The sequence below is a fragment of the Elgaria multicarinata genome, chromosome 2, assembly GCF_023053635.1.
Source record: "Elgaria multicarinata webbii isolate HBS135686 ecotype San Diego chromosome 2, rElgMul1.1.pri, whole genome shotgun sequence".
Taxonomy (NCBI): domain Eukaryota; kingdom Metazoa; phylum Chordata; class Lepidosauria; order Squamata; family Anguidae; genus Elgaria; species Elgaria multicarinata.
Window position 1 is genome coordinate 50,055,461 of NC_086172.1, and position 13,062 is coordinate 50,068,522.

The window sequence follows — 13,062 nt, forward strand, 5'->3', positions numbered from 1 at the left end:
GAGTTGGAAGGGGCCTATGAGGCCATCGAGTCCAACCCCTTGCTCAATGCAGGAATCCACCCTAAAGCATCCCTGACAGATGGCTGTCCAGCTATTCCCTGCGAGCCTTGTTTTAAAGCAAAATTGCTGCTTTTTGCTGCTACCATTGCAACAAATGCAGTAGTGGTGTGTGGTGTGGTGCACAAAACGCTCACACGTTGCCCACCCCTTCTATAAACGACAGCTCTCACTATTGTAAGGATTACAGATTTCCAGTTGCAGAAATTGGAAATGAAGTATTAGTTACTGGAAGGAAGAAGAGCAATTGGGGAGAGCAGCTTGGGGAGGTTATCTTTGTAAAATGGTCCAAACCTAGAATTCCTCCAAGTAGTCGAAGGATATCACCAATAACATATGATGCAAGATGGATTATTGTTGTCAACAGTTACAAGATAGAGTAGACTGAGACCAGAGTCTCCATGGGAACTGGGAACATAAGTGTGTAAGTTATCTTAAATAAATTTACTCCAACAGGGCTTTCCTCCAGATATATTAAGGATCAGATGCATTATTATTATTATTATTATTATTATTATTATTATTATTATTATTATTATCCTGCCTTTTGCCCAATACTCAAGGCGGCCCAGAGATGCTGTAGCCAGAGATTCTAGGACTCTTCCTTCAGTGGTTTTCCTTCATTAAGTAGGGTTGTCCCTTGTGAAAGCCACTATTCTATTCACATCTGCCTCAGTAGTCTGTGCATGGTGAGTAAGATGGTGCCTCACCTGCCCAGTTGCCCTGCCTCTGGACCTGGCCTTGAGACCACATGTAAAATGCAACATTGATGTAAGATCTATGCATAGCTCTATCCAATCCTCGTAGTCCTGATCTTGCACATCCTTATTCCTCATAATCAGGGGTTAAATGCCGTATGAATCAGGCTTATGCGGTTCTATCAATTCCACATCCCGTAAGGGTATGGGAGCATGCCATAGGTGGGACAGCTGCACTGGGTGATCAGTTCCCTCACAGGCTTTCCGTAATATACGGTAAGTTTGAATAGGGCTCATATCTCTCAAATTTTGGCATGTCTAAAGAAAATGAAGCCAATGTTCTTCATTTCATTTTTTAAAATTCTATTTTATTTTATGGAACAGCCTTATTTCAAAATGTCAATCTTGGAAAGGGTGTAACACTTAGAATAATTCCTGGAACGGCAGGGGAAAGCGGATGCTTTCTGCATCTAGAGCTCTTCATCCATACAACATTCTTTGTTTTGTTTGGCCGCAGGCGGTTTCCTTTGTTATATTGATGTTCTGTTCTGAGCTGGTATGTTTTAGGCCAGTTTGGCCGTAAGAGGTTTGAGTTCCTCCCCACACCCACTTCAATTCTGTTTTTACAGTCAAATAATAAGCAGTGTGGAGAGCTTATATTTCTGTGACTTTTTTAAAAAGTGAAAAATGGAATCACAGATCACACTGTTTAAAGGAGCCCCCCCCCTTTTGATATTACCCAAACAGGCCAGGTCTGACAAAGGGTGAAAGCAGTGATAATAGTGTAAAAGAAAAGGGTGTTTGCAGTGAATGCAAGAGAGGATGGTGTGAAATTGACCCCATTGCTCTTAAAATCTTGTGTACGTTTCACATGCAAAGGACCATGAGCAAGATCCATTTATATCAAGCAGTCTTACATCAAAGTGTTCCAGCACTGCAGCATTAGGGTTCATTGAAGAATTAGGAGGTTCATCAAGGGAGCATATTATTGTTTCCATCCGGATCATTCTTCTGTTGTAGGCTAAGTTTGGGTTAAATTTCTGTCTTTGCTTTTGCAGCGCTTTCCAATGGAGTAAAGAAGATCTTTGGGTTTATCAGGTTGTCATTAGTCAGTACCCAAGTGACATGCAAGGCAGAAGAACTCTCTACTTGGATATGCTACAGAAACTTCTACCTCACAAGTCTAGGCAAAATCTTGTAAGTCACCAAACTAAATTTAACTTCATCATTCAATATTGCAATGGGCTTTTGATTTAAAACATTTTCAGTAGAGCTGTATTTTGTAAGCTACTGAACATAAGGCTACATCCAGTGTGTGTGAATGGAAAACCACTTGCACAACAGGACTTTGCCTTCTCCACCCCTGAAGACTCTCCCGAGCCCCCAAAACCTGCTTCAGAGAGTCTCCCCAACCCTTTTAGAACAAACATCGGAGCCTATGGAGAGTTATAGGCAAGAAGGAGGAATTGCCGGTCCTTCTGTCAGTGGAGCAATGCTAATTAGATTGAATAATAATAATAATAAACATTTCTTACCCGCCTCTCCACTTGGATCGAGGCGGGGAACAACAGTAATATAAAACACATTAAAAACTGATTAAAAACATAGCATACATGATTAAAACATCCTTAAAACATCCAGCATCCACTGTATTGAATTAAAATGGGATGATATAGAGATAGACTAGACAGTTGCTGTCATTCTGTTGACAGAGAATGGGGCTCACAATACGTCGGACTATTTCTTTATTAAATTTATCTCCTACCTTTCTACCAAAATAGTGCCTAAGACAGCTAAGAATAATAAAATAGGAGTTAAGATAAAAGTATAATGTAGAAACAAATCAGTTAAATTAAAACTTAACATAACATAATTAAAACATAATTCAATTAAAAGCACATCAATAAAAGAAATAAACAGCACCCATTAATGGATTTTTATGCAAGTTTTGAGTTCATAAAGCGGAAAGAAAGGTTGTAATATTCTCACAACCAAGTAACTTTTGATTCTATCTATCCCCATGTGATAGAAACGGAGATTACTATGTCCTGGAGATCTCCTGGAAGCTAAAATATGCCAGGAAACATAGTAAATCTCCCATGTCAACACAGAAGGACTTTAGAATAAATGTTCAGTAGACGGAACTGTCAGGCAAAAATCACATAATGACAATTTAATCTTGTTCAAAATGCTCATGTTGGAGTTTAGGCTTCCTGCTGTAAATATTTTGCTCACTGCAGGAAAAAGTGGCCTAATTGTAAACTGTCAGCATGGTGGGCAATATGCAACCCACAAGCTGCATGTGGTCTCTCCCAGTGTCCCACTACTTCCTCACTGAAATTTGCCAGCGTGGCAGTGATTTATTTATTTATTTATTTATTTATTACATTTTTATACCGCCCAATAGCCGAAGCTCTCTGGGCGGTTCACAAAAATTAAAACCATCATAAAACAACCAACAAGTTAAAAATACAAATACAAAATACAATATAAAAAGCACAACCAGGATAAAACCACGCAGCAAAATTGATATAAGGTTAAAATACAGAGTTAAAACAGTATAATTAAATTTAAGTTAAAATTAAGTGTTAAAATACTGAGTGAATAAAAAGGTCTTCAGCTGGCGACGAAAGCAGTACAGTGTAGGCGCCAGGCGGACCTCTCTGGGGAGCTCATTCCACAACCGGGGTGCCACAGCGGAGAAAGCCCTCCTCCTAGTAGCCACCTGCCTCACTTCCTTTGGCAGTGATGGGATACAGGGGAAGAAAAGCCCCATTTTAAAAGGAAACATCGCCAGGTTGACACCAACATTTGGAGGTATGACCACAGCACCAACACATTTGGGTAGCAAACCGCTGATTTTTCCTTTTAAAATGGGCCTTTCCCCCCGCCCCCTGCCACTGCTGCGTTGCTGAATTTCAGGAGCAGAGGTGCTGACCCCAGTAGGGTGGGAGCACAATGCAGCCACCTGAGCCCTGGAAGTTGCCCTCTTTTTTAGCAGTACTTCTGTGAATTTGTATATTTAATGAATATGTTGTTGTATATTTGGGGTGTATATTTTATTATTTCTTTTTAAGTCACTTCAGGATTACTCCTGTTGTGTAAAACAAGACATAATGATTATTAATGGAGGGAGCAATCCCATGGCCCTTAGACATTGTGGGGGGAGGCATAGGATAGTTCGGATTCCTGGAGGCAGGAATCCCAGCTCCCCCCACCCGCAACAGCCTTCATGGAGAGAACCATGGTGGTTGATTCTCTGAGCTCGCAAAAGCAACCTCAGAGAGGAGGGCAAAGGGGCATGACAGCGTGGAGAGGAGGGGACTGAGCAGGCTGCCTTACACCATCTGCCCAGGCCTCCCCAGTCTTCTTCCCTCCTGCTCTGATGTGCCCCAGCTAGAAGGGTGAAAAAGCCCATCAGCTAAAATACAGAGTGGAAGGAATGGGGAGGCGACAATCACCTCTACCGCTCCTCTCAGTCTGCATTGGATGGCCATAAGCCTCCATGTTCTGAGGCTTATGACCATCCTGATAGGATTGCACCCTAAACTGCAAGCTCAGCCAGGCCTACTTGAACCTGAAGCTGTCACACAGTTATGAGGGAGATGATTTTCATTTTAGCTAATTGTTTCATTTTTAATGATTGCTTAAAGTAACCTTGAACAATCAAGAATTTGTCGATGCATTGTATGGCTTTCAGTAACCTTGATTTCTGGCAATTTTGGGTTTTGCTAGGTTGCTCATGAAAGGGCTTGGGACCACTACCATTTTATGAGAAATCAGTGGAGAGCTTTGCTGTTCAACTGGGTCCAGGCGAGAAAAGCTTTTTTGCTGAAGGCGGTAATGACTTTGAGTGAAGCTTCTGCTGCTCATGAGACAGAAATGATGTTGGCTAATAATAGAAGAAAACAACAGGAAATATGTGCGGATCTCAAAGAAAAGGTAGGTTCAATACACAACCACAGATTTAAATTTATGTCGCCTTGTATCCTGGCTTGTTCAATATTTGCTCGAGTAAACAAATGTTGCATTAGCTTTAATATGGGCTTTCCCCCTCTGGGAATGGAGACAGATACATGCCTCTGAGTTGGGTGGGGGGTGGGAGAGAAAGTTTTGAAGTGTTTGGCTAGAAAATTTGTACACAATTTATTTTTAATTTTTTCTTTGTTCTTGAGGCCTTACGTTAATGGATCTGTTTTGCTTCAGTTGCATGTGTCATCAATGTGTTCCCTTTTGCTAATATATCTTGCGTTCATTAATCATATCCTGTGCTGGTGTATATTGGTATAGCTTGTTGGCTGTATCCCCGAAGTAACAGGCAAGCCTGAATAATAATGTTGCAATAAGAGAACAAAACTATTCTATCTGATGTGTGTATGTACTAGAAAAGTGCTTCATTCAGGTGCGTAAATAGTGGTCCAAGGGGGTGGAAGGGGGGGCTTTAATTAATCTCTCAGTTTTAGCTAGATCGCAGCTCCCTGGATCCTTCTAAAACATTAGTTATAGGGGCCACCACAAAAGATAGGGAAGACACTCTGGACCTGTTGTTATTCAAGTACTGCAATGAACATAAAGAATAGAAAAAACACTAAAGTTGGTGATAAGTAAGGAGAGTAGGAATGTGAAGAAACTGACTTTTTGTGTGCTAGTTTTACCCTACCCTGTGCCTGTTTGGTGCATTCTCTTCCCCTCCTTATTGTTTATTATGATTTTATTAGAATGTAAGCCTATGCGGCAGGGTCTTGCTATTTACTGTTTTACTCTGTACAGCACCATGTACATTGATGGTGCTATATAAATAATAATAATAATAATAATGAAAGTTTAATATGTTCAAATGTTTTGCTTTGTTTCAATGACTGAAAACAAAGAGATTAACAGTAGAAGGGAAAATGTGTGCTTTTTACTAGAGGTTTGTGTGTGAGGAGTGATGCATTGTAAATTTGGTGTGCTGGTAGAGTGGCAGTTATTGTTACCATTGAGAGGGGAATATGAGGCGAGCGTCCTTATATATTAGGAAGGTTGGATCAGGATTGGTACTATTTGATTGGAGGATACCCAAACATTCTAACTATGCCTATTGAGTCTGGGTTTGAACAGAAGTGTTGGCTACACCAAAGCTGATGGAGTGTTGGCTACACCAAAGCTGATTGGCTGGAGGTTCTGCCAGGAGAAAATATAAGGCTTTTGGGGGAAGTTTGTCTGGGGAGAAGTTTGCTTGGAGGAGGTTCATCTGAAGGAGATCATCTAAGAGTGTCACCAAGGAAGAGTATCTGCAGGAGCGGCTGAGAGCCTGAGGAAGACAGCAGCACAGCAGCAGCTAGATTGGGAAGCCAAGCTGGAAGATAGCAAGGCAGAAGAACGCTATCAAGGGTGGAGAAAAAGACTCCAAAAGCAGCCTTCAGGAAGAGCTGAGGCCTGGGTAACAATTGGTAGAGGTCTGGGGAACTATAATTAAACATGCCAGGTTGAAGTCAAACCTCACTGGAATATCAAGCTCTCTTTGCCAGGCCTGTGTGTTTACTGGGGTGGAGTTTGATAAGGGAATTAGCTTAAATTTGATTTGGGTTAGGAACTATGGCTTCTATAATCTAATTGATGGTCACAGTAACAACATAAAAGCCCTGTTTTAAAAAGAACCATAAATTATACATAAGTTGTCTTGTTCCATTCCTTTTTAATAAAATATTCTTTATCCTTTACTTTCTTTCTTTCTTTCCTATATCTGTTCCTCTGATTTGTTTGTGTCACACCTCGTGACCATTAAATTAGATTAAAGGGTGTATTAAATAAGATGTAGATTTATGGGAGCAGCAGAAATGAATGAGAGGATAACCTTTGTGGGGTGATTCTCCACAATTAGTAGCTATAGCAGTGGGATTGCCTAGAGTAGAGGGTGCTATCTAGGGTGTTTCTCCACAAGGAGAAAGCTAGTGCAGGAGTAGGAAATAAAGATGCTGGATCAACGTTTAGTTTGGAAAATCTAATCTAAGTCTAGAAAAGGAGCCTAGCAATTGCCAAATGTGATCATCCTGAATCAATAGACGGCAATAAACATGTTGTCTTCTGCCAACATTCCTGGATGCCTTGCTCTTTGGTTATTTTTGTTTTTTTGGACATTGTCCCTGTATTCATCCAATTCTTTGTTTTCAATATATCATCAGAGTACCTACTATATTGGATATTGATATACGACTTATGTGAGGAAATATGATTTATATATGATGAGAACCCCATAGTTCTATATCTCTTATATGCAATAAAGGGGAATCTTTTTTTGGCAGGGGAAGGAAGGAAGAAGATTGCCCCTGCATTCCCTCATGCCCATCCCAACCCCAACCATCGCTTCCATTTTTAGTGTATTTTCAACTGCCTCTTTTTCATCCAAGTCCTGGACAGAGTCCAAGTCACAGCTCAAATCTGTAGAGAAATCTGATCATTTTAAGGCTCCAGAGAACTGAGCCTTTGGGAACAAGGAAGTTGTATAATACCGGAGCTTCTCTGACCAAGCCTGGGGAAGTTCCCTGACCTAAGTGAGTTTCAGCAGAGTCCTTTTATTTAATTATATAATATTCTTGGTAGGCACTCCCCCTACTCCATGTGCCCGTAGTTAGAGCTGGGAGTAGGCTTTTTATCAGTCACATAGTGGTCTGAAAACCACAGGTAGATGGGTAGGAAAAACCCTTACTTCTGTGCTGTGGAGCTCTGTTCCAGGTTCTCTCTGTTTTGCTCCATGTATTCTGATTCTGCAAGGAAAAATGATGATTATTTTGCGTGGTGGAGTGTCTGATGTCTACCAACAGAGATGGCTACTTTCCCTTTTACTCTCAGCAGTACCTGGTGGGAGCTTTTCTGACTGTGGGAGTGCATAAACCTTAGGGCTCCCCTGGTTTCACAATGCGTATTTACCCTGTATGTATTTACCCTACTCATATCTGTTTTGGGACCGGGAGGCGTTTTAACCCAGAACACAGTTTCTCCTAACTGCATGGGGGAATGAGAGACACTCTCGTGCTATGGGTGTAGGAGTGCTCTGCACGCCAATCTCTTTCGGGGGTGGGCTTGGGGAGATGAGTGATTCCAGCTTTAAGGCATAATTACACCTCCTAGGGAGCCCCCTCCATTGCCTTCTTTTGTACTTTGAGCGACACCTGTGTGAAGACAAAAACACACAAAGAAGGGCAACAGGAGATAATTGGTTAGGAGCTATACTTCCTTAAGCTGCCTTAAGCAAACTGGGAACAAAAACAAAAGAAAACAACGTCAAGCTGGCTTCATGAAGACTATGTGCTAATGGCATGATCCATCATGCATTTTCATAATTCCACTGGCATTTTCATAAAGATCATATACTACATGATATTGTGGTAAATGGCATGACCCTTTAGGAATGCGCATGCGTGCACACACAGAGAGATCAAGTTCCTCAAATAGCTTTTTCTATAAATTCTGAGCTTCATACAGCAACCATGTGTCAGAATGTAGTGCTTCAGAATAGGATATGTGAATGGGTGAGATGCATGCCATGAGGTTCAACTCCCTTCCCTGCAGTATATGGAGAATGAGGAAAAGAAAAGGGGTGTCTTTCCCCATTCTTACTCATCAAAAACTTCCCCACCCCAGATATGCAGCAGTCCTGGATGTGGAATTAGAATTGGGGGCAGGGAGATGTGTGCCATGAAGTTTAACTCTCCTTCCCATGCAGTTTTTGCCCTGGAGAAGTTTAAGGATGGTGGAAATGGAAAAGAACGTTTCCTGTTCTCACTTTCCAGTAATGTTCCTGGTCGTCGTCTTAGTGATATCAATCACTAACGGCCACCAATTTGGATGGCTTTAAAAGGGGGTTGGATAAATTCCTGGAGGAGAAGGCTATCAATGGCTACTAGCCCTGATGGTTATGTGCTGCCTCCAGTATCCGAGGCAGTAAGTCTGTGTGCACCAGTTGCTGGGGAACATGGGTGGGAGGGTGCTGTTATACTGTTTCCTGGTTTGTTGGTCTCTGATCGACAGCTGGTTGGCCACTGTGTGAACAGAGTGCTGGACTAGATGGACCCTCGGTCTGATCCAGCATGGCTCTTCTTATGTTCTTAATTGTGTAGAAAGAGAATTTGCGCTCCTGACCCTAATGCCCATCTCTAGGAGACATATGGGGATTGAGCAGGCCAGTTCCCTCTCTTCCCCCCATACTCCCTGTTTAACTGGCAGCCTCAACATTCTATGGCTTAACTTCTCAAGGTCCTAAAAAGTCATATCCTTGTTGGGCCATGGTGTGTGTGTGTGTGTGCTCTTTTAAAGAGCTCTTTAAAAAAACAAAACACACAGGTGGATATATTTCTGCATATAGCAAGGCCTAGGCAATCTCTAGAGAAGGTAGGAACCACTATCTTATTTTTAGGAAGTCTTGTTTCATTTCCAAACAGGTAAGCTTTCAACCACCCAAGTTCAGTACTAGAGGAAATTATGATTATTTGTACAGTGATGGCAACCAAACACCAAGATAAATTGATAGCTCATAGGATATTGTTTAATAAACAAAACCAATAAGATAGTTTGTAATTTTTGTGAACCGCGCAGAGAGCTTCGGCTATTGGGCGGTATAAAAATGTAATAAAAATAAATAAATAAATAAATAAATAATGCTTAATACCCATGAGTTACCAAGGCGATGTGGGTTATTAAATAGTGATGAAATAGAAACGCAATATTTTAATGGGTTTTAATTTAAAAGAATGATTACATAATTTTTAATTCAAACAAACTATTCAGGAGAAATGGCAAGGGCTTAAAATGAAACTGAATTCCTCTAAGGACTATCTTGAGAAGCTGAAGTAAAGTAAATCAACAGGAACATACGCCATTCCTCTGGATTGTACCAAGGAGGCTGTAATCTACATAAGAAGATGATAGTGAAAGGCTACCAGAACAATTTTGCTCATTTTTGTTTTTAACTAAAGCTTGAGCAGTGTAGACGTGCAAGAAATTTCTAAAAGTTCGAAAACGTTCAAAGCTCGAGTTTAATCGCGATTAATTTTCTCTGCACCAAACAGGCAGGGCAGCCCCTATGCCAGCGGGGTGAGTGACAGCCCTGCTCAGCCAATCTGAGTGGCATGAAGGCAGGCCTTGAGCACAGCTGTGCTGTTAGGCCTGTCACCACCAGTGGGGAGGGGGAATGGGAAGAGGCTTTTCCTCACAGTGTGGAACATGGTAATCCCACCCACCCCTAAAAAACCCAACATCCTTGATGAGTAGGAAAGCAAATGAAAATAGAATTGCTGAGATTCCCAAAAACTGCCTCTCTCTGAGCTTTACGTTTTGTTAGATTCCTGCAAAGAATCTTGTTCTAATATCTCCTGTTCCCAGCACCTGGAAAGTATTGCCCTTGCCAAAGAAACCTCCTGATTCAGCCCATATAATGTTTTACCCTACCCAGTGCCTGTTTACCCTACCCTGTGCCTGTTTGCATTCTCTTCCCCTCCTTATTGTTTTATTATGATTTTATTAGAATGTAAGCCTATGCGGCAGGGTCTTGCTATTTACTGTTTTACTCTGTACAGCACCATGCACATTGATGGTGCTATATAAATAAATAAATAAATAAATAATAATAATAATAATAATAATGCCCCTCCTGCTTCTAAGCTCCTTGAGCTAGCTCTCTCTCTCTCTCTCTCTCTCTTTCTTTTTCTTTCTCTGGCCTAATCTACACCAAGCAGGATATTCCACTATGAAAGTGGTATAAAAGCTATATATAAGAGGCAGGAGCCACACTACTGCTTTATAGCGGTATTGAAAGGCACTGACAACTGTTGGGGCCCATTGACACATGCCATATACTGCTTTCATACTGCTGTGTCTCGCTTGACGTGGCTCCTGCCTTTTATATACCACTTTCATACTGCTTTCATAGTGCAATATCCTGCTTGGTGTAGATAAGGCCTCTCTCTCATTCTCTCTGTCTCTCTCTCAATCATTTCTATTAACATTTTAAAACTTTTGTTACGTTTAGTTTTGGCCCATCCCTGGAGCTGGAAGAGCTTCCAGGTTCTAGTTCATAGTAAGAAGTAATCTTTTCCTCCTCTAGCCTGCACACTTTTTTCAGAATTCATGTGTAGCTACTGTTTTTCTTCCTTCTTGGTTGTGGGATCTACAATTGTAGGGAGCAATGCAACTTTCTCCCTACTATAATCTTGACAAACAGAAACCTCATTCCTTGTTTCCTCCTTCAACTATGGAGCTGCTTCTAAGCTCCTTGAGCTAGCTCCTTGAGCTAGCTGCTTCTAAGCTCCTTGAGCTAGCTCTCTCTCTCTCTCTCTCTCTCTTTCTTTTTCTTTCTCTGGCCTAATCTACACCAAGCAGGATATTCCACTATGAAAGTGGTATAAAAGCTATATATAAGAGGCAGGAGCCACACTACTGCTTTATAGCGGTATTGAAAGGCACTGACAACTGTTGGGGCCCATTGACACATGCCATATACTGCTTTCATACTGCTGTGTCTCGCTTGACGTGGCTCCTGCCTTTTATATACCACTTTCATACTGCTTTCATAGTGCAATATCCTGCTTGGTGTAGATAAGGCCTCTCTCTCATTCTCTCTGTCTCTCTGTCTCTCTCTCAATCATTTCTATTAACATTTTAAAACTTTTGTTACGTTTAGTTTTGGCCCATCCCTGGAGCTGGAAGAGCTTCCAGGTTCTAGTTCATAGTAAGAAGTAATCTTTTCCTCCTCTAGCCTGCACACTTTTTTCAGAATTCATGTGTAGCTACTGTTTTTCTTCCTTCTTGGTTGTGGGATCTACAATTGTAGGGAGCAATGCAACTTTCTCCCTACTATAATCTTGACAAACAGAAACCTCATTCCTTGTTTCCTCCTTCAACTATGGAGCTGAGGCTATCACATTACCTCGTGTTGTTGTTGTTGTTGTTATTATAATAATATCCCGCCCCATAGCCAAAGCTCTCTATCCCAGGGGTGGGCAACTTGTAGCCTTCCAGAGCTTTTGGCTTACAACTTCCATCAGCCTTAACCAATATAGCCAATGGTTGTAGGCCAAAACATCTGGAGGGCCGCAAGTTCTCCACCTTGATCTATATACTGTCTCCCAATCTGAACAGTTTCTCAGAGCTTACTTTGTGAGGTTTTCAGTAGCCAGCCATAGGCCTTGGCCTTATGAGACCATAATGCTCCTGAACAAGGGTAGAGTAAATTTCTTTCAAACTGACCACAGTTCTCCTTCACACATTGGGCCTGTTCAGACAACATGCTAACCCATGGTTAGGATGCTAACTTTTTTTGCAGCAAATGGTTAGTGAGCGTGTTTAAACCATGGTTATGTAGCCACCTTGGTTAGGAATGTTTCACATGACACACTATCACGATTCATACAATACATACAAAGGAAAGGTAGGAAAGGAACCTCTCGTGCAAGCAAGCACTTGAGTCATTGCTGACTCCTAGAGGGACACCTGCTTTCGCTGATGTTTTCTTGGCAGACTTTGTAGCGGGGTGGTTTGCCATTGCCTTCCCCAGTCGTGGTTACCTTTCCCCCAGCTAGCTGGGTACTCATTTTACCGACCTCGAAAGGATGGAAGGCTGAGTCGACCTGAGCCGGCTGCCTGAGAACCAGCTTCCGCTGGGATCGAACTCAGGCCGTGGGGAGAGTTTTTGCTGCAGTAACTGCCGCTTACTACTCTGCGCCACACGAGGCTCTCCAACACAAGACATAATGTTTAGCTCAAAATGCTTAACCACCGTGGCTTAGCATGTTGACTAAATAGGGTCATTGAGGACTAGAAAGCAGGGTTATGAGTTCCAGGTGTTCCTGAGCCCTAGCAGCACTAGGTGTGCTGTTTTACAAGAGACATAATGAAGTAGCAGAGAAGAAGGTGCCATTATTGTTTGTAGTGTGTTTCCGTTCCTTTTTGTTTCCCTGAGGAAGGAGATGGCATAGAAAGTGTTAACTTTTGGTCCTGCTTGATGCTAACTTCAAAAAGGGACAATTTTGTGTTTGAGTGTAATAAAGCACCTGGAAAAGTCAGCTGCCCGTTAATTATACAGACATGATCTTTCTTTCCTGATAGCTTAATAGTTTAAAGTGCTGAACTGGGAATTGGAAGCAATTAGTTCTAGCCCCTCTTCTCCTAGATCCGGGTCGACCCTTTCCTTCAGCTCACAGAAATAAAGTATAAAACTTTTCATTCTTAAATTATTAATATTTTTAAATGGAACATTTTGAATGAAATGATACGGAGCAATATCCAGCGATGTCATTCTAGTAACGCAAATTAGGTTGTGCTAGCAGAAGGG

General features: G+C 41.6%; 1 protein-coding gene across 2 annotated transcripts in view; it reads left to right on the forward strand.

The window, feature by feature from the left end:
* Positions 1 to 13,062, forward strand: part of CCDC148 (coiled-coil domain containing 148) — a 97,741-nt gene that overhangs the window by 36,056 nt on the left and 48,623 nt on the right. For both annotated transcript variants that reach the window (XM_063118620.1, XM_063118621.1), the window contains 2 exons: positions 1,814 to 1,952; positions 4,491 to 4,697. In XM_063118620.1, the coding sequence (XP_062974690.1) occupies positions 1,814 to 1,952; positions 4,491 to 4,697 (346 nt within the window). The remainder of the gene's footprint in view (positions 1 to 1,813; positions 1,953 to 4,490; positions 4,698 to 13,062) is intronic.